Source organism: Sitophilus oryzae, unplaced genomic scaffold (assembly GCF_002938485.1).
Source record: "Sitophilus oryzae breed Bouriz unplaced genomic scaffold, Soryzae_2.0 scaffold_482_pilon_pilon, whole genome shotgun sequence".
NCBI classification, from domain to species: Eukaryota; Metazoa; Arthropoda; class Insecta; order Coleoptera; family Curculionidae; genus Sitophilus; species Sitophilus oryzae.
In genome coordinates, this window is record NW_022147065.1 from 385,676 (window position 1) to 410,248 (window position 24,573).

The 24,573-nt window shown below is 33.5% G+C and overlaps 1 protein-coding gene across 1 annotated transcript in view; it reads right to left on the minus strand.

Annotated features, from left to right (window-relative positions):
• Positions 1-589: 589 nt before the first annotated feature.
• Positions 590-24,573, minus strand: part of LOC115886329 (arf-GAP domain and FG repeat-containing protein 1) — a 98,952-nt gene continuing 74,968 nt past the window's right edge. The window contains exons 2-8 of the mRNA XM_030905423.1: positions 21,695-21,895; positions 18,421-18,645; positions 16,220-16,317; positions 8,908-9,080; positions 5,704-5,827; positions 5,460-5,647; positions 590-1,698 (exon numbers count right to left, since the gene is read on the minus strand). Coding sequence (XP_030761283.1) covers positions 1,651-1,698; positions 5,460-5,647; positions 5,704-5,827; positions 8,908-9,080; positions 16,220-16,317; positions 18,421-18,645; positions 21,695-21,895 — 1,057 coding nt within the window. The 3' untranslated portion in view covers positions 590-1,650. The remainder of the gene's footprint in view (positions 1,699-5,459; positions 5,648-5,703; positions 5,828-8,907; positions 9,081-16,219; positions 16,318-18,420; positions 18,646-21,694; positions 21,896-24,573) is intronic.

Genomic DNA, 24,573 nt, shown 5'->3' on the forward strand with positions numbered 1-24,573 from the left:
ATATGTATATTTGTCGTAGGTATGAAAAAAGTAAAATATAAAATGAACAAACGCTTACTTACATTGCAATAAAACTTCCACTTTTAGTTTTGCAATCCAAACGCAATATTTCTATTTCACAATAGAATTTCACAAATAGAAATATCCGACAACACTAAAATCACTGAAACTTCCGCGGCTGACAACGATAACTGAAAAATATAACGGCACTTTTTGTTTTGGACCTGCATATCAACATTACGCTGTACTATTATGTGTTTGTTGTTGAAATAATATAAAATATCGAATTATAACTTGTAAATTTTAATATTTTAACATGATTTTAACTACTTTTGACAATAACTAACTTTTTGTTATCAAGATGACATTTTAGACGGCAACTGACATATTATATGTCATAATATTTGAATCTTAAATATGTATGTAATATAATTTAAATTACTATAATGCGACTTTATACTAAGAAAACATTTATACATTCACAAAATACAACAAAGTCTATAAATATAATTTGGAAAACAATAATTATTGAATTAAAATTGAAAAAGTTAAGCGCGACCCCTTGTGTCAAAATTAGATGATTAAATTTTCGCAATTTTTACACCATTTGATGACCGGTGGTGCCTCTAGTGTTTGTTCGGGCGGTTGGTCTTTTACTCCCGCTTATGGCCATTAAAGAAAAAGTTCTAAAGGGGGATGTTTTGTGCTGTCAACCGGCCATTTATATTATTCCCTGTCACACAAAATCCAGACCACATAAATTGGATGACCAGCAGGGTATGTGTATTAAACTTTACTCAGCAAAACTGTAGTAAAAGAACACCTATCAAAAAATTAGTGTTTAATTTAGGATCGTTTTTATATCTCTAAGCACATTTAATAACTATTGCATATAATATGACGTTGTTGATTGTATTGTCTGTTGATTAATTTTCTGTCGAAACTGAAAATTATCAACAATCAATTTTTTCGTCATTTAGTTTAACAATAACGTTAATATAATGAGCACTCACATAAAAAGGCATTAATGTTCGTATGTACGCTTTTGATTTCACAAGACTATTGTTACGGTAAACAATACATTTCTTATTCTTTTGTCTTTTAAGTTCAATGACTAATTATGTTAAAAAAATATTTTTGAATACGATGTTTCCAGTTATGAGATACAAAATTTCTAGTTAGCTATTGCTTTTACTTTGTGGTAAAACAATACAAAATATCTGTGTGTGAGTGGCTACGCTATGGCAAAAAATTTCAGTGACTTCATACCCCCTCACAATCTTTCTCACCCTACTATCAAAACTTGATCCTTGTCACCTTACCATAAAAAGGCCATTATGGAAAAAGATTCGACAAAAAATAAATATACACCATAATATAACAAAAAAAAAACAATAAGTTACAGCTTAATTAGGCTATTAGCTCGGATTTATTCACTTCGGTTAGCCTGCTAAGTGCAACGCAAATCGAAGAGAATAAATTCTAGTCTTATGCAAGAAGCATCTTTGTTCTGATACATATAATTAAAGCTAAACAAAAGAGAGAGTGACAGAGGCAGAATTGTTATTTTTTACGTACTCGGGAAGGGTTGGAGTTATTGAGGTACGTTTAAGGCGAGCATAAGTTAAGAAATAGTCAGAAAGGCTGGCTTCATAAAAATGGATTGTTGACGTTCGACGAAGACGATACTGTCCCGACCTGTAAATTAAACAAGCAATTAGTACTTTACAAAAGTTTGAATAAAAATATTCAGTTCGTGGTGTTCGCCAGTTCTTTCTAATTTAAACTTCGCAGTCAGCTTTGATGTAATTTTTAACGCAATAAAACCATCTACCTTCAAATAAAAAGTTTAAGAAAGGAGTATAATAAGATTCATGTATTCAAGCATTAGAGAGAGAATCCACATCATGAGCCCCCATTTTTGACAGTTCTTGTTGACGTTTCAATAGGCATATTTGAATTTGGTTTGAAATTTTACGGATTTGTTGTTTGTTATAGTAATAGGCATATTTGAATTTGATTTGAAATTTTACGGATTTGTTGTTTGTTATAGTAAACGCTACGAATGTTTAGGAGTGATTCATCGGTCGCTACCATGTGAACTAATCTGTTCAAGGTCACATAAACTTAATTCCAGTGCCGTGGTGTTTCAAGTCATATAATAATCAATATATAATCTGTTGTAATTTGTTGTTTTAACTGTCAAAGTCTTGTCAAAACATATATTTGGTTATAAATATAAAATGGAATGCCCCATTGGTCGCACCGCAAGCACACCAATGGACTGGCGCACAAAAACGAATCAATCAAAGAAACGCGATATAGTATTGTCTTTGTCAATCACGCTAACATTTTAGAATAAGTAGGAGGAGCGCAGGCAGATGATTAGACTGGGCCTTTAAAAACCTACGTCTGCGGTAAAAATTTACGTTTTTAATGTAAAAATGATAGCGCGCGTGTCGATTCTAACTTCATCAAGCGATAAATCACTCCCAAACATTCGTGGCGTTTAGTATAGCTTATTTATGCTATTATTATTGGGAATCCCAAAGAAGACTATACAGGGTGATTCAGATTTTACTAGAATAACTTCAGGTATCTCTCGATAGAACTAACCAAAATAATGATAGTTTGTATTATAAACCATACTCCAAAAACGCTTCCGCTTGGAGTAAAATGGCGCTAAAATTTGAATTATTTTTCGGTTTTTATTTTATTACTCGTAAGCCAGAGGATCTAAATACGCAAGTGTTTGGTTAAATGCAAAGGGCAACGTGGCTATGTGTGAAAAAAATTGGATTGATTGCTATACAGGGTGTTGTTTTTGTAAGTGTCAATTGCACGGAACCTTGTAGAACTTTTTTTAACGTATTTTTTTCTGATACCTTCCGTCTTTTTACTAACTTTTCTTGTTCTTAAATTTTATTGATATATCGCTTAGTTTTCGAGATATTCCACAAAATTCCGGACATAGCTCAGCTGCGTTCGAAAAATGTTACTTAATTAGCAGCATGCCATGGAGAACTTAATTCAAATTTTGGCGCCACTTTACTCCAAGCGGAAGCGTTCTTGGAATATGGTTTATAATACAAACTATCATTATTTCGGTTAGTTCTATCGATATATGAAGTTATTCTAGTAAAATCTGAATCACCCTGTATAATAGTCTGTTGTGCATCGTACGGTACATCGTGGTCAAAAATCGATATAAATAAGGGAATAATTTTCACTGGTAACTATATATATAGGTAGGTAACTATCAGACCTGCAACAAGTCAGTTTTAAAAATACGTTATTTCTAAAACCAAAATGATTTATAATTCTCAAGTCAAATTCAACATAAAGCTCAAATGATCTAAGTCCTAAGTCGTTTTTTCAACTGAAGTCATTTTTGGAATTCTTAAATCAATATAAAGTTGACTTAAATCAATATAAAGTTATTTAAGTCGTTTTTATTACTTAAGTCTATATATTATTGACTTAAATCATGATGATCTGCAAGTTAAGTCAGTAAAATGACTTAAATCAATATAATTACCCTGAAGTCAAGACAACCAGAATTCAATTTAAGTACCATTTTTTAAATGTTAATATTAATTTTCTTGGATTGCCAATTAGCGATTTTCTTACTAAGTATCATATTAATTTATTGTAGATACAGATGGGACTAAAATCACATAAAATAAAACGGTTAATTTTCAGAACAACCACAAACACAAAAATATGTTTTTTATAAAATTTAACCGTTGGTTGAAGAAATAAGATGCACAATCTTATGGACGATTTCGTGGCACAAAACCTGTCTGAGATGTAGCTGGCATTACCGTCAGCCGGTCCGAGAATTCCGAGATTTAGTTTAGCTTTGCGCCACTGAGCGCTGAATACTGTATCGTAGCAGCCGTAGTTCTGCTTTCAGTCGACAGAGTGAGTGGTTGCCGAAGACAGTGTTGCCAGAACTACTGATTAATCCGTAGATTTACGGATTTTGGGTACAGTACGTTAATAATACGGATTTTCTATAATTAAACAGTTTAATATAATATTATATCATTAAACAAAGAACGGCGTCAGAGTTGGCTTGGAAATGAAGATCGCTGTTATTTTATATGCAAAATTTTATGGTAAATACGTCATATTCAGTACCTATAAAGAATTTTTATTTTTGTTGTTTATTCTATGTTTAACACGAATAAATTTTCAATGCATAAACGCGGATTTTTCATCCAAAGATCGTCAAACGTATTACAGATATCACACATTTTAATATGGCAACACTCTCGCTTTCAGATCCACACCGTCTTCGATATGCCTTCGTTGGCTGAATTAGAGAAAATAAGTGTATCATTCTGCGGTCAATCTCCACCGTATAGCACTTGAGACGTAAGGGGAAATCAAATCAGCTTTGTCACGAATTCGCCCATTAGGTTGCGTATCTTCCCAATTCTTTCACTCAACGATTTAACCGATTTTGTCGTACTTTATATGTTTCCATTACAGATGGATGTCGACACTACATAAAGACGCCGACAAAGAATGTGCCGAAATTAAGAGTCCGAATCTATTCCAACTGACTTTAGAAACACTATACTCAAGCTCATAGCATATAATTATAATATTATAGTTGTTTAAACGAACCGTATTGTAAGAAATTAATCAATTCTCACGACTCTGAACGAACGAGCTATAAAAACGAACGAGTCGCATTGTGATCCGATTCAATTCATACGAGTCTTTTTTACGACTCATTCGTTCAAATTCAATGAATCCCTGCTGGGCACGATTCAATTAAACGAACCGTATTCTAGTCGGTGAATTGAATCTCACGATTCATTTTTCGATGTACTTAAACAGCCGTTAAACGGTAGCCTACTAAAATGCCGTTGATAGAAATTGTGACGTCGTTCATGTCGGCGGAAAGTAATGCCTAGCCATAAGCATATTGCAAGAGCACCTGTGGCTCCGTGGCTGAGGCTATCGGTTCGTAAGCGAATGGTTCGGGGTTCAAATCTCACGCTGACCAAGACTTTTTTATATTTTTTTGCTTATAGCGTGATCTTATTGCATTGGTTTCACTCTTTTTGGTTGGATTGGTTTAGTTATTTGGCTGGTTGGTTAGCGTGGTTATTTGGAGGGTGTTAATTCATTGGTTAGTTGGTTATTTGGTGGGGTTGGTTGGTTTTTACTAATTTATATTTGTTTTTTAATTTTTTTTTATCAGTGTCGAGGTTAGTTGCGTTGGTTAAGTTGGTTATTTGGTGGGGTGGATAGCGTTGGTTAGTCCTTATAAAATTCCTATATTTCATAAAGCCGTCAAGTGCGTCACATCAACGACGTCATACCTATTAACGGCATTTTAGTAAGCTACCGTTTAACGGCAGTTTAAGTACAGCCTTCATTTTTAATACTCTTTAACGACTCGTTCAATCTTTGCCCACCTCTAATATGATTAATATACTGACCTTAAACGGATTACCACCCCAACCATTACTATATCCATTAGTGATACCGTTGGTTGGCAGGATAGGCTGCAAGATAGTACCTTTGTTCTGTTCTTTGAATGGATTGACTAATGGCTGCTTCTGCGCCCATGGGTTGGAACCGAACGGATTATTTTCTTGAAAGGGCGTAAACGCTGTCACAAACTGGCCTGAAAGTATTCAGTGGTAAATAAGATAGGTGGAGCACAGATATGGGGTAGGATACCTTGACTAGGAGATCCAAAAATTGAACCCTGAGGAGAGGGCGAACCGTAAACTGACCCTGTAGTTGGGGTCGACGAGCTGTAGAGTGAACCTGTTGAACCCGTGTTGGAACTGGACCATACGTCCTAGAACAATATGTTCGTAATTTAAATTTGAACATACTTTTACTTACTTAACATTTAACAAGTTTTATTTATAAAAGTAGAATTTATAGTAAATTAGTAGTAGAATTAACCTGAAATTCCTTTAATAAAGTCTAAAGCGGCCACTTTTCATATTCCAACTATTAGAACAAATTTGAATACGAACCGTTACCATCGAGAAACAGAGAGGAGGCCGAAATAGGCCGGAGAGCTCTGAAGTACACGGAGGAGTGTTCACTTCGCGTTCTTCACGTTCAAAAAATGTACACGGTGGGTCAAATTGAACTCTTTTAAAGGGAAACACACCCCTTTTCTATAGGAGATAGACGAAAACTAGCTTCGGTGTCTGAAGCTCAATTTTTATCAAAAACATGATGGTGAAAAGCGCACATCGATATCTGCGAGGGGTGTCTCACTCGGGTAAAAAATGTACACGTACTGCCAAAATATCGTTCCACTGCTAAGCGACTGCCAATGACTATGAAGAAGACTGCCTATGACTGCCATGTAATTATTATAGGCGACTGCCATAAGACTGCCAATGACTGCCAGCGACTGCCAAGAAAATGTACAGGTAATTCCAATAGTGAGAGACCCCTCGGATATCTGTTACCGTTTCGGGGGTACGGAGTGTTTTTCAAAAATGTGTATTTTTTACAAATCACTGTAATTTCTATGGAAAATTTTGCATTTTTATGAAAACATTTCCAAAGCACCTTTTTACGTAGAATTTAATGGTTTAAGTATATATTTTTTTAATTAATAATTTAAGAGTTATTAACAGAAAACTTAATTTTTTATTTGGGACACCCTGTATATTTTTAATTAACTGAAACTTTTTTTAAAATTACCTTTCCAAAAATATAGCATACTTGATAATTTGCTCGATTCCTCTTCGAGGTATAGAGTTTTTTAAAATTCTCCCACTTTGAATAAATTAGGCTTTGAACGGTGCCGGCTGTAATGCAAAAAAATTCTAGCTGTTAGCAGCAATTAAAACGAAAATATTTGCAATGGGAGATGCAGAATTTTATAATAATTTAAACTATGTTAAACAACATCAACACATTTAAACTATATCTAATAACAATAAAAATAAATAGCAAAACATGACATGAGATTTTGCTACAGGTGTTCGACATGTCGACCATTTTCTATTATGAACAGATGGGACCGTTTTTGAACATTTCTCGCGGAATTCTTTAGCTCAGTGGGGGTGAAAGATGCCCTCGCATAACCTAATCTCTAAGTACATCTAATTATTGCCTAGACTATACGGTCAGTTTCAAAATAAGAATCTTTATTCTTCCGCAAAGATAAAAATTCTTAGGCGCTAAGTCCGGCGGCCTCGACGGCCAACGGCTGGGATATTGGATAGCTATTCAATTATTCTTGAAATTGGCTGCAAAAATTTGCTGATAACTAAGGGCAATGGCCCAGCTACGTTGAAACGCCGGTTCCCATTAGAACACCGAAGTTAAGCGACGTAAGGCGATACTGTTGGATGGACGGGTGACCGGTTCGAAACTCTGTATCATGCTGTTGTCCAAGGGAAAAGTGTAAAATCTATTGATATACACTGCTCATTCACGCCGGTTAGAGGCCGGATGAGATCGGATATCTCGTGAGTAAGAGTTGATTTAGACACTTCCTAAGTTGGTAGGCCATTGACCATGATATGGCCGAGGACCGCGGTTCGGATTCCGCGTAAACAAAGTAGGCCCCGTCCAGATTAGCCCTGACAGCAAAAAGGAGACGTTAACTGAAATCTTTACTTTTACTTTTTTGCTGATAACTTCAGCGTTCTGAGGCAGTGCCCCGTTTTGCTGGAAAAATATGTTATCGAGTTCCATTAGGGACAGATCATCAAGAAGGGGTCCAAAGCCTACTTGTTAAAAGTAACGAACTTTTAATTCTGTATTTCGAAGGAGACTATAACAAAAGATATTTTGTTTGGTTAGGTTAGGTTAGGATATTTTGTTATAGTCTCCTTCGAAAGGATGATATTTTCTTATAGTCTCCTTTGAAATACAGAATTTTTAAAAGTTCGTCACTAAAATTTATCAAGTGTGCTATATTTTTGGAAAGGTAATTTTAAGTCCTTTTCAGATAATTAAAAATATACAGGGTGTCCCAAATAAAAAATCAATTTTTCTGTTGATAACTTAAAGTATTAATTGTAAAATATTATACTTAAACATTAAATTCTGAGTAAAAAGGTGCTTTGGAAATGTTCTCATAAAAATATAAAATTTTCCATAGCATAAAAAGTACAACGATTTGATAAAAATGCACATTTAAAAACACCCCGTACTCCGAAACGGTAACAGATATCGATGTGCGGTTTTCACCATCATGTTTATCATAAAAATTGAGCTCCAGACACCGATATTAATTTGCGTCTATCTCCAATAGAAAATGGTCTTTTCCTTTCTTCTTCTTACAGTGCCGTACTCTATACAGAGCGTCGGCTACCTCTCGCATGCACTTGTGATGTGTGTCATTAGTGTTTCACAAGTACACGGGACCTACAGTTTATTACCGAACCCGAACGGCATTATTTGAGAGGCTGTACAAGGCAAATATACTCAAGGTGGTTTGCCATTGCCTTCCTTGAGGTGGTTGGCCGCTCTATTTAGATAAATAAATATTTTTATTTAAATAAATAAACCGACCGTACTGGCTGGGGATCGAACCCAGTACCTTCCGCTCCGCAGATCGATACACTAACGCTGGAGCTACGGCCGCCCACTGTATTTCCCTTTAAAAGCGTCTAATTTGACCCACTCTGTACATGTACTGCCAAACGACTGCCAATGATTGCGAAGACGACTGCCTATGTCTACCATATAATTATAGTCGACTGATGCTAACGACTGCCAGCGATTGACACAGTGAGACACTCCTATCGGAGGTATACATATCAGATCTCTATACGTTATACACGGACACCGATTTTTTTTATTAATATAATTATTCTAAACATATTTTTCTCACGAATGGCATAAAATAAAACGAATCTAATACGGAGTAATATAAATAATACTTGTCTTAGATTTTACCTGTTGTTGCTGCTGCTTCATTTCGTTATCCAAATCCTTCAGCGCGGCATATTTGTCTTCAACAGGTGGTGGTGTGGAATTAATCAATGGAGATGTATTTAAACCATTTAAAACACCGTTCTGTTGCGTGGGGGTTGGCACCCAAGCATTTATTGTCGTTGGTATGGGCATACCTGAAACGAAAGTGTGAGTCTTAAGACTAAGATACATTGAATTTATGTATAATATCTGTATTTAAATTAATTTGAATATTATCTACTCTAAGCGATTTAGCTGCATCTATGTGACCAGTGTTCTACCATAAACGCTATTGTTTTATTGTATTCTATCATAAACACCTTTGTTTTTACATTTGACATTTTGACAATGTGTTATGTAGACTCGGCATTATTAGCCAGTGTTAAAAATTAGTTTTAATTTTCAAGGAATATTATTTTATTATTTAATATTTCCTTATTAATCTAACATTATTAAAATTTCATGAGAATTTTTAAATCAAGCTAAAAGCCAGTCTATCATCTGCTGATACGCCCCTTATCGGAGTATATCTTTCTTCATCTTGAGTAGACGAATATGAGTGAGGCGGAACAGGTAACTCACCTCATCCTGAAGCATATCTCTCAATGAAACTCTGCTTCATTGCATTTCTCGGCTTTAAACGCTGAAGTCGCACCATTTTAACAAACATTTAAGTTTATATTTCTTTACAACATTAAGCCGGGGACAGACCTGATATATCCACTTTCACCGCCAGAAGCAGAAGATGGAAAGCGTTCGTTCGCGCTGAAATCATTCGTCGTGACGTACATTCGCTGCGAATGTACGTCCACACCTGAGAAACATTTCCTTGCGAATGCAAACGAATGGTAACATTAGCCAGGTCTGACGAACGTTACCATTCGTAAAGCTGAGGACAGACCTGACGAACCTTAACTTTCGTTCGCATTGCAGCCATTCGCACAATTATGGCCCATTCGCATAGGGCGGTATGGCACATTTGAACGAATCTTTTTCTTTCGCTAACATTTCCACTGTTCGCCCTCTTTCCACTTCATGCATTTTTACCGATACGTCTACACTGCAACGTTTCCAGTCATTCGCGGCTCGCATTTTTCTCTGATATATTCACTTTCACCGCCAGAAGCAGAAGATGGAAGCGTTCGTTCGTACAATTCGTCCTGACGTACATTGGCTGCGAATGCACGTCCACACCTGAAAAACATTTCGTCGCGAATGCAAACAAATGCGATCGAATGGTAACGTTCGTCAGGTCTATCCTCGGCTTAAGGTGCCATTGTTACCCGCTCGCACCGGGTGGTATGTGTGACACATTTGAATGCATTCGCTGTGAATGCACGTTACAGAATTCGGAAAATTTTGACTTAACAAAGAATATTATACTTTTCTGTACCCAATTTTAATGACATAATCTGATAAATTTTAGTTTTTATAATATTTTTTCGATCAAATAATTAAATAAATCAATCAGTCGATAGAAGTATGGCTGGACAAAATACAATAAACACTTGGTAATTAAAAACCAGTAAAAAATAAAACCGAAAGACGAAAATACCTCACTGAACACCTGGACGTATCAAAATAAACTGTGTAAATAATTGAACGTAGAAGCATCCAGGAATAGATTTTCCTTTGATGAAATAGGCGGCAAGTCGCAAAGAGTTTTTGCCAAACAAATGTTAATAGTCTATTTACAATTAATTAATAATTCTCTTACATATGTATATATTATAATTTTACTACACAAAGAATTTTAATCATCTTAATATTTCACATCTAAGGAAATACCTATTTAAAATTGAATTAAAACTTATGGAAATCGATCATTTAAGTATTGCCAACGTACTAGTATTGCCAAAGTTAGTATTGCTCTTAAAAAATAATCTCGTGTTCCAATATAAAGATATTTTTATAGAAAAATGTTTTTCAACGTAAATGAAACATAATCTTTATAAAAATTAAAAAAAAATTAGGAAAAACAATAAAAAATCAATAAAATCACGCAACTACTTTACCGATAACAACTGCCGTGTTCTCCAAGCTCGGTCTGCTACCTTTTTAATCGATGTTTCTCGTAAAAAATTAGACGACGCGCCCCGTCAAAAAAATTCGACAAATTTGCAAGTGGGCAGAGTGTGTTTTGCGGTGATTATATATAGTCGTCAAGTCCACACAAGTGTATATGTAGAGATCTATAAAATATATTGCTGTTTATTTAAATGTGTTTTGTGGTAAATCGATCATACTCTAATATTGTGTCCGCATTTTTGAAATTCCATTCATCTCACACTGATCCAGTAGACGTACTTTAACTTTTAATTATTCTATGGTTAAGTTCTACAAGATATCCTAAATTATTAGGCAATAGTTAACAAAGAGTGCAAATTTATTGAAAGGTTCTTATTGTCCCATTCACGAAAAATGCCAACCTTTATATAGAGCGACTCAGGGCGATGGTACGTTAGACGTTTATGGAGAACCGGTGATCCAAAGGCACCTGCTCCAAATATTTTCAGCGTTAGAATATTGTCGCATCATTTGAAAAGTGGTAGCATCTTTCTTATTTTAAAGGAAACACCCGGTATATTATTACATTTTTGGAAACTACTTTCATATCTCCTAATTTTTTTTATTCGAAATAGGCCTTTAAAAGTTATTTGCAAAAATCTATCTTCAAATTTGTAAAATTTATAATACGGTCCAGGGAAAGCTACAATTAAAATACCAGCAAAATGTGACTTTGTCATTGTCAAATTCGATGTCACATTTTGTTGAAAAGAATTTGAAGTTTCCAGATTGAGTAATTTTGTATAAAATAATTATGATTTTCGCAACCTCTGAAAAAGTCACGATGGTTAAATGGCATTTTGCTGGAAATAGTATTCCCGCTGTGATATGTTCGCAGCATAGTGTCCCGGAAAGCCTATACCGAATAAAAAATGAAAGTTACGGTATTAAGCACATGGAAGTGTGAAGACGTAGTAAAATAAACAACCTTTCGAAACCACACAAACTTTTGTAAACAAATGTGACATCGAATTTGACAATGACTGACATTGACCAAAGATTTTATTGAAGATAATTTGAAAACAGATTATGTCTATTCCAAATGAATCGATAGACAAAAGTACAATTTTAACGCCTCTTCAAAAAAGTCTAATACAACTTTTGCATAAAATTATCTGGGGGATAATATTTGATCTCTTCAAAATTTGCATGGGATATTTTATGTCCCGTGTTCCGATGCACCACACGGTATAAGTTTTTTAGCGGAAAATATGAGTAGGCATAGTTGTTTTTTCCATAATTTGGATGACACGCCAGTTTCAGCAGGAATACTACGACAGTTTGTCTTTAGTTAATATTCTTGGTACTAAACAATGGTTAAAACTAGAAAAAAAAGATGTTGTATGATGTGTAGTCTACTATTATTCTTAAATGCTCATTAATTTATAAAAGCTAATGAACAAGCCTATAGAAAATGTTCAAGAAAGAAAAAAAGGAACTATAGAATCTAGATCTAGAATGATGGTGGTGCAAAGCGCGAAAGCCGCTCACTTACTCCATCGATTGGAGCGACACCTGGGGAACAGAGGCACCTGGTTGAGCGTGGGGCCGTTGCTAGTGAACTGCAGGTCGAATATGCTGAAATTGTCGTCGGCTGCAAAGACGGTAAAAATCCAATCAACAAAACAGAGTACGGTCTGGTCTACTGGCGAGCCTGTTACTTTTTTAACGCTTGACGGAAGCCGGCAAAATTGCGCTGGAAGGGCGCCACCCTCTAATTTAGTTTTATTACCCGGATCTAACGACCACAATGATTTCACGTAGATTACCTACATTCCATCTATCGTAAAGATAAAACGAAGTCAGAACCCGTTGAAGTAGCCGCCTTATTACGGTGTTTGCCTGATTAGATCATAAAGTAATAATCGTTTACAGTTAAACTTTACCAATAGTTTGCAGATGCAAACAATTTTATAACGTTAGATATCATCTAATTCTAGCTTTACAGACACACTGATTAATTTCAGGTTACAACGTTAAATAAGTAATCATTTTTAAATTTATATACCGGGTGGCGTCTCAAAAGTGCGACACGATAGAAATTGACACTCGATTTATTCGATAGAAATTGACACTCTGAATAGAATGACATATCATATGTCAACTTTGGACATTTTCGAATATGGTCTATTTGATATTGCAAGTTGTGTGTGGTATCAAATTATTGCTTTTTATTGAAAAAATGCTTTTTCTAAATATGCTAATGAGCCACCATCATTCCATCTGAAAAAACTGAGATGTGATGAAAAATTCGATTTGGGCATCCTTTAACCGGCCAGGACAAGACACTAAAAACATTAGACGATGAAATTTATTTTTCCAAGGCTCCTTGATTAAAATTAGTGTTTTTAACACAGCCATGGCACTCTGGATTGAAATTTAAAATTCAATTTTCTTTTAAGAGAAAATGTCAAAGGTTGACATATGACAGTCATTCTGTTCAGAGTGTCATTTTCTATCAAATAAATAAAAGAAATACCGATGGTGCCATGTAAAAATCAAAAGTTGTAGTAATTTCCGGTGAAACTGGAATTAGCCCAAAACAGTTGAATCCGTTAATCAATCCTAATTTAAGTCATATACTAACATACCAAATCTCGTTTTTTTATCTGAAAAAATAAAAAAGTTATAGGGGGTGCGCCACTTTTGAAACGCACCCGGTAATAGTTTCTAGTTTCTAAAACACCAATGATTGGTATCGAAATTTTCGCCACCCTGTACACACAATTCTTCGTGGGCTGAAAATGATAAATGGTAGTTTTTTCAAAATGTTAAAATAAAGTTAAAAAATGTCAGATTTGCAAAAAAGATCTATTGCTTGACACTGCTCCCGTTGAGTTTGCAATTTACAGTCCGTCGCACAGAGAACAGACATCGTTCCGAATGATAAACTCTGCGGAAGAAAGGATATGGTAACAAAGTGCGGGTTTCCATCCAAAACCGACATTCCATATTAAATAAAAAGTATTTTAGGACGAACGATATAAAATATAGCAATCTTATGAAAATAACGCCGTTAATACAAGCCTTATAAAAACAGTATCTCGTTTTAACTATAATTTTAACAAAAGATATCTACTTCTACCATACGATCGAAAAAAAAACGGCGTTAGAGACATCTGGGAAATGACGATCGATGATAATTTTGGCGAGGTCAAGCCCTAAACGTCATTACTTAGTCTGTACTCTTCTTTATTGTTTAATGGCGCTTACTGCTACTTGACTTTAAGAAGAGTATACCCTATTTTTCATATTGAATAAAAATTATTTTTAAATGGTATAGTTTCAAATTAGAGAAAACATATTTTTTTCGAAATACAGTTAAATACAATTTGGTTGTTTGGAAACATTCTATTCATTTTTAATCTTTGTTTAATTAGTGTTAATTTTTAACAAGTTTTATATCAATTTTTAGTAAATGACATCTAGAGATTAACCCGCCAAAATTATCATGCATTGTCATTCCCCTTTGATGCCGTTTTTTTCGATCGTACGGTATTTTTATAGACTGTTTATCAATAGACGTCGACGTCGTTTTTGGATGAAAATTGGTGTATAGGAGTTTTTTGACATGAGAAATTTGATTTTGATGTCAATATGACTCCTACTTTGTAGAGGGCGCCACCTACATATTTTTTAACTGGTTTGAAGAGTATCACTTTTCGGCCGTACTTGTATAAAACTACTGAGTAAAAAAAATAAATTTACGAAGTTTTTTACGTAAAACATGTCTCTTGATAAAAATCGCTACGAGTAATGGTTCTCGAGATATTTGGAATCGAAATTATCAATACCTGTCATCATTGAGATAAATTAAACATGCTGACAAAATAGTTATTAGACTGAAATCATAAATTTAAAATGTTTTTGTGCTAAAAGTTTAACAGAAACTGTTTTATCATCATTTTTTCGAAGAAAAATTTAGGATTAATTTAAAAAATAAAAATTTTCCAAATTTATAATTTTCAGTCAAATAGTTACTCACTCATGTTTATTTTTTTGTCAATAATGACATGTATTGACTATTTCCATTCTAAATATCTTGAGAAAGGTTGCTCGTAGCGATTTTTACCAAGAGATATTTTTTACAAAAACATTTTCTCACCCAGCAGTTTTATATATGTAGGTACGGACGAAAAGTTATTGCTCTACAAAACAGTTAAAACAAATGTAGGTGGCGCCCTCGACAAATAGGAGTCATATTGACATCAAAATAAAATTTCTCATGTCAAAAAACTTCCAGACACCAATTTTCTTTTAAATATTGATGTTACTTCAGAAATTATTTCGAATAATAAAAATGAAACTTCTACACACTGTATCTCCGAAACTAAGCATTTTAGGACATACATTTATACAAACTTTTTTACTTATCTACAAATACATTTCGGACCACCCTGTATATTATATTATAGGATACCTATATTGTTAGGTAATTGAAGCTGTGCAGGTATTAGGTAATAGCTGTTTGTATGGTCTCAACTTGGATAACACAGTTAATACGATACAAGTAGAGTACAAGTGAGACGAGAGAGTACAATGCGCGCAGCATCCACATCAGTAGGTATAGTAAACGCCACGAATGTTTGGGAGTGATTCATCGCTTGATGAAGTTAGAATCGACACGCGCGCAATCATTTTTACATTAAAAACGTAAATTTTTACCGCAGACGTAGGTTTTTAAAGGCCCGTCTAAATCATCTGCCTGCGCTCCTCCTACTTATTCTAAAATGTTAGCGTGATTGACAAAGACTATATCGCGTTTCTTTGATTGATCCGTTTTTGTGCATCAGTCCATTGGTGTGCTTCTAGTGCGACCAAAGGGGCATTCCAGTTTATATTTATAACCAAATATATGTTTTGACAAGACTTTGACAGTTTGCTGGAATCCTTTTTTAAGTAATTTGTTACTAATAAATATTTTTGTAATATTCATCAACAATAATAAAATTAAAATTGCATGTACAAAAACATAAACAGATTATATATTGATTATTATACATATGACTTGAAACACCACGGCACTGGAATTAAGTGTTATGTGACCTTGAACAGATTAGTTCACATGGTAGCGACCGATGAATCACATATTTACGGCATTATACGGCAGCATCCAGTGTACTTGGTCCAAGTACACTTGGATCGTATCAACCCGCCTTCAAAAATAAACTTTTCACTCGATAACGCAAAACCAAGTAATATAATAATTTTTAATTTAAGTACTCACCATTACTATTAGTACTACTGGCATTAAATACTGAATTATGTTCAAAATCAGCAAATCCATTTTGTTGTGAACTCTGTGACGATCCGGTATTTGAGGCACTAAAAAAGCAAAATAATTATAATAAATCAATTAGTTTTATCTTTGAAAGTATAACCAAAGTTTACTGATTTCTTTTGCACCCTGGGCAGGGCCGGACTGGCCCAAAGTCAGGGTGGCGATTGCCCGTGTCTTACGACCTATACAGGGTGGCGCCTTTCATACCCCGCGGAAGTTCCAAGGAGAACGGTAGTTTATATCGAAATGAAATTTTGGTAGCTTATGTAGGTTAACTGAAAGCATTTTATAAAAATATATAGAATTATACAGGGTGTTCCCAAAAAAGTTACACATCAAAGTTGTGTTTTTTCTAATAGAACACCCTATATATTAATTGATTTTCGGATTCTAGGAAAAAAATAAAGGTGAGTTTTATTAAATAAGCATATACCTAAAATCTAAGGATTTTGACATCTTTCACATTTTGTGAAAATGTAGAGTAAATTTTAAATTTCGATAACAGCTGTCCAAATTTTAGCTGACCTTGTATAGCCTGATATTTAATTAAGTAACCATTGTATGTTAAACCAAATTGAAATTTGACCCGAAAAGTTATACAGGGTGAGACAAAATTAATATGGAACATTAGTCACTTATAAAAGCAAGTTACTCCTTTATTTTAAATGAAATACCCAGTATATTTTTCTGGTGTTCAATGGGGAATTTATATATTATCTTCAAAGTATTATTAAGGTTGCCTACCCCTCTGACAAACATTTTCCTAGATATTTTAATTTTTATGATTTTGCGTCAGTAGATCTTTATAATTTGAAAAAAATCTAGGTGGCAGTGTGATATACCCTTTTGTTAATTTAACAAAAATTAAAGATTGTAGAGTAAAATATTCAACGGTTATAAAAAGATACACGTTTAAAACATACATATTTTAGTTATTACAGAATTAAAACTAGATAGAAACCTATAATCATGTGACAAAAATTAGCTAGATGAAATCAAATGCTCAAAATGCTTCCTTTCCTGTTAAAATGGTTGTCTTTTCAAAAGGATCTTTTCATTTTCAAAGGCATTATGTGGAGTTCTACCTCGAAAAGCAGCTACAATAATTTCTCTCATGTTGTCGACAACACTTTAACATATCTCCATGAAAAAAACATAGACTAGATAAAATCAGGATAAATGCTCCTGATATGAATTGCATTTTCGGCAAATTTCTGAGATTTTTTTTTGTTTTAACTGACACAAAATGATCACTAGTTATTAAAGTTGGACTAATTAGACAGCAATGTTGAAGTAACATCAGACCATGTCACAGCCACCTAGATTTTATCAAATAATAAAGAGCTACTCAGATCTAAGCATGTAAATGAAAATATCTAGGAAAATCTTTGTTTGAGAGGTAGGCAACCTTAATAGTATTTTGAAGAGACATGAATTCTCCATTGAATATCGGAATAATATACTGGGTGTTCCATTTTAAATAAAAGAGTAACATGCTTTTAAAGGTGACTAATGTTCAATGTTAATTTTGTCTCACCCTGTATAAGTTTTTGGACCAAGTTTTAATTTGATTTAAAGTACAATAGTTAATTTAACTACATATTAAGCTATACCGGGTAAATTCCAATTTAGGTAGCGTTTATTGTAATTTAAAATGTTGTGCATTACAAAAAACACAACTCTGATATGTAACTTTTTTTGGGAACACCCTGTAGAACTCTCTATATTTTTAAAAAGTGCTCTGAATTAACCTACACATGCTCATAAAATTTCATTTCAATATAAACTGTCGTTCTCCTTGGAGCACCGCGGCGTATGAGAGGCGCCACCCTGTACAAGAAGTTGGCGATTTTAAAAGATAAATTTACAATGAATAAGTAAATTTACTCTGAGCTACACATTTTTTACATAAATTCATAAAGAATATTGGTGAATATAAAGATATATTTTAACATATTTACATACAAATTTGCCATAGAGCGATTTTACAAAAGAGTTGTCTAAAGAACGGATGGTAAATTTACTACAATAATCTGTGGCAAGAAATAACCATCAATATTGTTATTAAATTCATAAAATAATTTTTTCAGTGTACTTCACTTTATAGACCAGGTTTTTTATTGTGTTTTATTTAACTAACTACTTACCTAAATATATCAGCTTTGTCGAAATCGGCAAAACCACCAACCAAATTGTTATTGTAGTTAGGCGTCGTTCTAGGCTCGGGGCGACTCCTCGACGTTCCATTGGTTATAACACCGTTTTGGTTGTTGTTGCTGTTACGATTTAACCCATTCCTAGTGCCGTTCTGCGTCGGGATAATGACGGGCGTCGCCGTCTCGATTTTGTTCGCGCCACTTTCCATATAGTACCTGTAAGAGAACGCACGATGGAATAGTCGAATATTGCATCTTTTTGGGAAGCTTCGTGTCTGTCCCAATTCTTGTTATCATATCAATTACGAAGCGGATAACAAATAGTGTTGAAAATTCAGATGAGTTGTACAGGGTGTCCTATTTTCGTGTATTTTATGGGGTTTCTCGTTCATGAGTAGAGATGCAAATATGCGGTTTTCACATAACTGTCCTACTTTTTTTATGAAACTAAAGATGCGACCACAGATTTGCCCTAGCGTTCTCGTATTTTGGAAAACAGGGTAAATTTAAAAATTTTGCATTTCGTATCTTGATTATAACTTACCGAAAAGGTGAAATCTGAGTTCCGTGGAGTTTTTCACGTAGAATCCAGTTAGTACAGTCAATCTGGCACTTTAACGTGATATTTTCTTATGAATTAAAGATGTTACGCACACAATTGTCCTAGCCTCCTTAGTTATCATATAACTTATCGAAATGGTGAAAAATGTGTCCTGTAGAGTTTTTGAAGTGGAATCCAGTGGCGAATATAGTAATAATTACTTTTTCGTTAGGAGCCGTAATTTTCGAAATATTCCCAAACTAATCTTTTTTTTTAATGGGACACCCTGTATATTATTATTTAATTTATTTTCCTTGGATAAAAGTTAAAATAAGCGTTCTAAAAATGAAAAGATAAAAATGCGTTATTTAACTTTTTAACATAAATTACCCTAGTCTTAAAAAACAGTATTATTATTTTGTTTTATTTAATTTAACCAGATAATTTTGCTTTACATCGTGTTATCTTAATAAACTGCACTGAAAATGAACTTGAGCAGCTTTTAGACAAAACGCTGTTAATCAGAGTTATTGTTATTTTCTATGCACTTGTACAATCAATTCACACACAGAAATTGGTGTGGAATAGCCAATAACCAAAATTTGACATCGAATAAATTATTCGATTGTTTAAAAAGTTAAATGGTCTATGTTAAAAAGTTAAATAATACATTTTTACTTTGTTTATAAAAATAAGTAGAGTATATTATATTTATAAAAAGCTTATAACAAGGTCAATGAAATAAAAAAGTAATATACTGGGTATCCCATTTAAAAACAAACATAAGTTTGGGTCGTATTTTCAAAATGACAGCTCCCAGCAAATTAGTTACGCCACGGGATCCTATGTAAAAAAACTCTACGGAATTCAGTTTTCACTTTTTTGATAAGTTATAAGATAACCATGATTTCAAATTCACCCCCGGGAACTAAGAAGGCTAGGACAAATCTGTATGTAGCATCTTTAGTTTCACGAAAAAGTAACTTAGTGATGTGAAAACCGCATCTTTGTATCTCTATACTCATTTTAAAAAAGGGAAACCCCATAAAACAGACAAAAATTGGACACACTGTACAGGGTGGGTCAAATTGGACGCTTTTACAGGGAAACACCCTTTTCTATAGGAGATAGACGAAAACTAATATCGGTGTCTGGAGCTCAATTTTTATCAAAAATATGATGGTGAAAATCACACATCGATATCTGTTACCGTTTCGGAGTTACGGGGTGTTTTTTAAAAATGTGCATTTTAAACAAATCGCTGTAACTTTTTTGCTATGGAAAACTTTGTATTTTTATGAAAACGTTTCCAAAGCACCTTTTTACGTAGAATTTAATGGTTTAAGTATTTTTTTTTTTAAAATTAATAATTTAAGAGTTATGGACAGAAAAATTGATTTTTTATTTGGGACGGCCTATATATTTTTAATTAATTGAAAAGGAGTTAAAATTACCTTTCCAAAAATATAGAACATTTGATATTTTGTCCCCTTCGAAATACAGAATTTTTAAAAGTTTACCACTCTTAACTAGTAAGCTAGTGGACCACTTATTGATGATCTGCCCCTAATGGAACTCGAAAACATATTTTTCCAGTAAGATGAGGCACCGCCTGCGCCTCAGAACACAGAAGTTATCAGCAAATTTTTGCAGCCAATTTCGATAATAATTAACCAAGATTAGAGAGCTAACCAAGATCCCAGCCGTTGGCAGTCGAGGCCGCCGAAGCCTCCCGACAACGCCTATGGATTTTTATCTTTGCGGAAGAATAAAGGTTCTTATTTTTAAATTGCCCGTATAATCTAGATAAGAATTAGAAGTACTTAGCGGTTATGCAAGAGTATCTCTTAACCCCTACTGAGTTAATAAATTCCTCGAGAAATGTTCAAGAACGGTCCCGTCTGACCATAACCATAATAGAAGATGGTTGACATTGTTGAACACCTGTAGCAATATCTCATGTCTTGGTTAGCTATTACTTATTATTGTTATTAGATATACATAGCTTAAATGTGTTGTGTATAATGTTGTTAAATATAGTTTAAATTGTTATAAAATTCTGCCATCTCTCATTGCAAATATTATTTAAGTAATTGCTGCACAGCTAGAACTTTTTTGCATTACAGCCGACGCCGTTCAAAGCCTACTCTATATCTCGAAGAGTAATCGAGCAATCGAGTAATCAAGTATAAGCATTAATTATTAAATTCTTTTCAATGAATTAAAAATATACAGGGTGACCCATGTAAAAAAATAAATGTTCTGTTGTTAATTCTTAAATTATTAATTTAAAGAAATATATACTTAAACCATTAAATTCTACGTAAACAGGTGCTTTGGGGATGTTATCATAAAAATACAAAATTTTTCATAGCAAAAAGATTACAGCGATTTGTTAAAAATGCACATTTTTCAAAAACACCCGGTAACTCCGAAACGGTAACAGATATCGATGTGCGATTTTCACCATCATATTTTTGATAAAAATTGAGCTCCAGACACCGATATTAGTTTTCGTCTATCTCCAACAGAAAAAGGCGGTTCCCTTTAAAAAGCGTCCAATTTGGCCCACCCTGTACATTCGAGATATTACATTTATATATCGATATATCGGCATATTACATTTTTTGATGTTTAAAAAAAATCTAACCTTGGATTGAAATAAGGGCATTAATACATCCCAGATATATGTAAGTATTCTGATTTGAATTTTAAAATACCAACCTCTTCCTCTCGTATTTCTCGATCATAAAGTCTCTGATCTGTTGTTCGTCACCTGAATGCGTGGGTGCCACGCCCTCGTACAAACCTAGCCACACCCTCCGACAATAGTCGTTTCCTCTGTTCCGAACGACATCTATCTCCTCTGTGGTGAATGTGGCCATCGATATGGATTTGACGCGGTGCGGTGGGGTTAAGCCTCTCCTGAAACAATAGGTACCAATAGGTAATTGTCAATTGTCAAACAAATAATGTTTTAATACAATATAAAAATAACAGGCTTATGGAAATAAATATCTCAAATTAGGTTCATCACAATCAGCATTTCTAATACGAGATGGCAGAAAAAAGATGGAAAGTCAACGTAGCATAAATTTAGAAACAAGATAACATATCACTAAAATACTTAAATATTTTATTTCTTATAAAATATTACATCGTCTTGGTTACGCTAGGCATTAATAGAGTCATATCTCCCTTGGGACATGATTAACGAAAATTAAGAGTCTATTACGCTGTACTTTCATGTCGCTATCAGGGGTCGGGTGACGCGGGTGTGTTCAAAAATCCTGTCGTGTTAAGTCACACCTAAAATTCCAAACACACGTGCTTTAATTAAGGCTTGATTAAGGTTTGCAGAGCTTCAGCATCTGTCATAAAATAGCGAGTAATTTGTTACAAAACCATATAAATTATATATCACTGTAATCACAAAACTTCAATCTACTTCCGTATTGTAACGGAATGTTAAATCGTCTCTTTATTTTCGAGAAAATTTAGTCCAAACATAAGGAATATTTTGATGTTTGACAGTCAAAATCTTAAAAATTAAGAAGTTGTCTAAAAATGTGCTACAATACGGATATAGTATAATCCTTTATCTTTAATTTTCTTCTTCATTTATGTAAAAATACCTAGCCAGTTTTACATCAAACGTTAAATGCCGAACGCTTATTTTGCTACTTTTTCAGACTAGTGAAATGGACTCTTAAGATGCCACAATTTCCTCTACATTTTATAGTTAACAACAATGAAATAAAATAGATATTTTGAGTAAAAACATAAAATGAAAAATGACACTCACCTAGCTATTCTAATAATTTATTTACATCATTAATGTCATATATAATAAATTTACACGAGAACAGTTCGATCGACATCCCCTGCTACAATATTTTTCTGTCCCCCCGGCCACTGAAGGTATTTTTTATAATCCTTTTGGTAAATGGATTCCCTTTTAGGTGGAAGTAACTAACGCTGGTCGAGCTTCTTCAACTTTTTTAATATTCCCTCAATTTTAATGGAAACGGACTCGAACGTATGCCGAATTCGTGCGAAAGGTGTTTTTTTTAACAAAAACTGAATTCGATTGACAACTGTCAATTTATAAAGAGGTCATCACGGGGGTGTCACTTGTATGGGAAAATAGGCAACAGTCAAATTTAAACGTGCCAGGATAAACGACAAAGAAAGCAACATTTGCCAGGCATTGGCTTTCTTTGTCACTCACATTGCTTAAATCATGATACCGCGGCCATTTTGTCAACAAAGAAGCTGGCCGGCTGTCCTGGCAAGTGATTTAAAACAATTTTGCTTTTTACAATATTAAATTACCATTTGGATGTATTTAATGCGATTATTCAATTAACTGGTAAGTCAGAAATTACACACAAATACTTTATTCGTAAATACAACTAAGATGTAAACGTAGTTTTGTATTTTTAGATTTCAACTTTTGCAAAGACCCGCCGATAGAACTTGCCTGGCAGCGTACCTGTTTAACTAAACGTATTATTTCCTGATAATAATATCAAAACACGTAAGTACCTCTATAATTTATGATGACAAATGATTTTGATTATGTTTTATGTTATTTAAATACTTTCTAACCTCAAATAATAGTAAGATCCTTGTTTATATCGCACAGCCCGTTCAAAACTGTATTGTCTTCAAAAAATGTTTACAAAACAAACAATTATTACAAAAACAATGTCCTTTTAATCTGATTTATACCTCAGAAGGATGCCAGTAAAATTTTATTAAATCAACATTATATTATTTGGCCATTAATATCCAAAAAGGAGCATATTGCCTTAACTTAAATTTTCTTTTACTTCTCTTGACAATGTTCTCTATATTCTCTATTTTGAGTTAGTAAACTTTTGAACGGGATGTGCGATATATAAAATACATAATATATCCAAGGGTATGATCTGATAAAAGTATTTTTTGATGCATTTTTTGGTTTTTTATGCACGTTGGCTTGGTTTATGTTTTATTCAGCTTATATTTATTTGTATAATATTTTTTTTTGCCTTTGGAATGGCATGTATTGAGGCTATAGATAGTGTTTCATTAGATCATTAAAGGAATTTAAATTAGCACATATTTTTGTGATATTAGTGTGTTATTTTGATACAACTACTAGGTAGTTGTATCATAGTGCCTATATGCATGTTATTATATACTTATGTATTATCAGTAATAGATGATAACATACTACTAAAATGTATTTTTAATAGTATGTTTATCTTTCCTATTTCTAGTTATTTGCAAAATGTATTTTGAACTAATTTAAGTCATTAATTGATCATCTTTATTTTTCAGGTTCCGGGATATTCTTTTTCATTATTAAAAATATATATATTTCAATATTATTGTAATATAAATCGCAGCTCTAAAAAATAAATGATATTGTTTACTAAATGTGTAATTTATTTACTATGAATTTTCTCTGAAAATAATAAGTCTTTAATAATATCATTGATTTGCTGTGTAAAGTTAATAGACATATTTTTTAATATTTTAAATTATATTAAAGTAATAAAAATATGTTTATTAACTTTAAACAGTAAATCAGTGATACTTATAAAAATATTTTT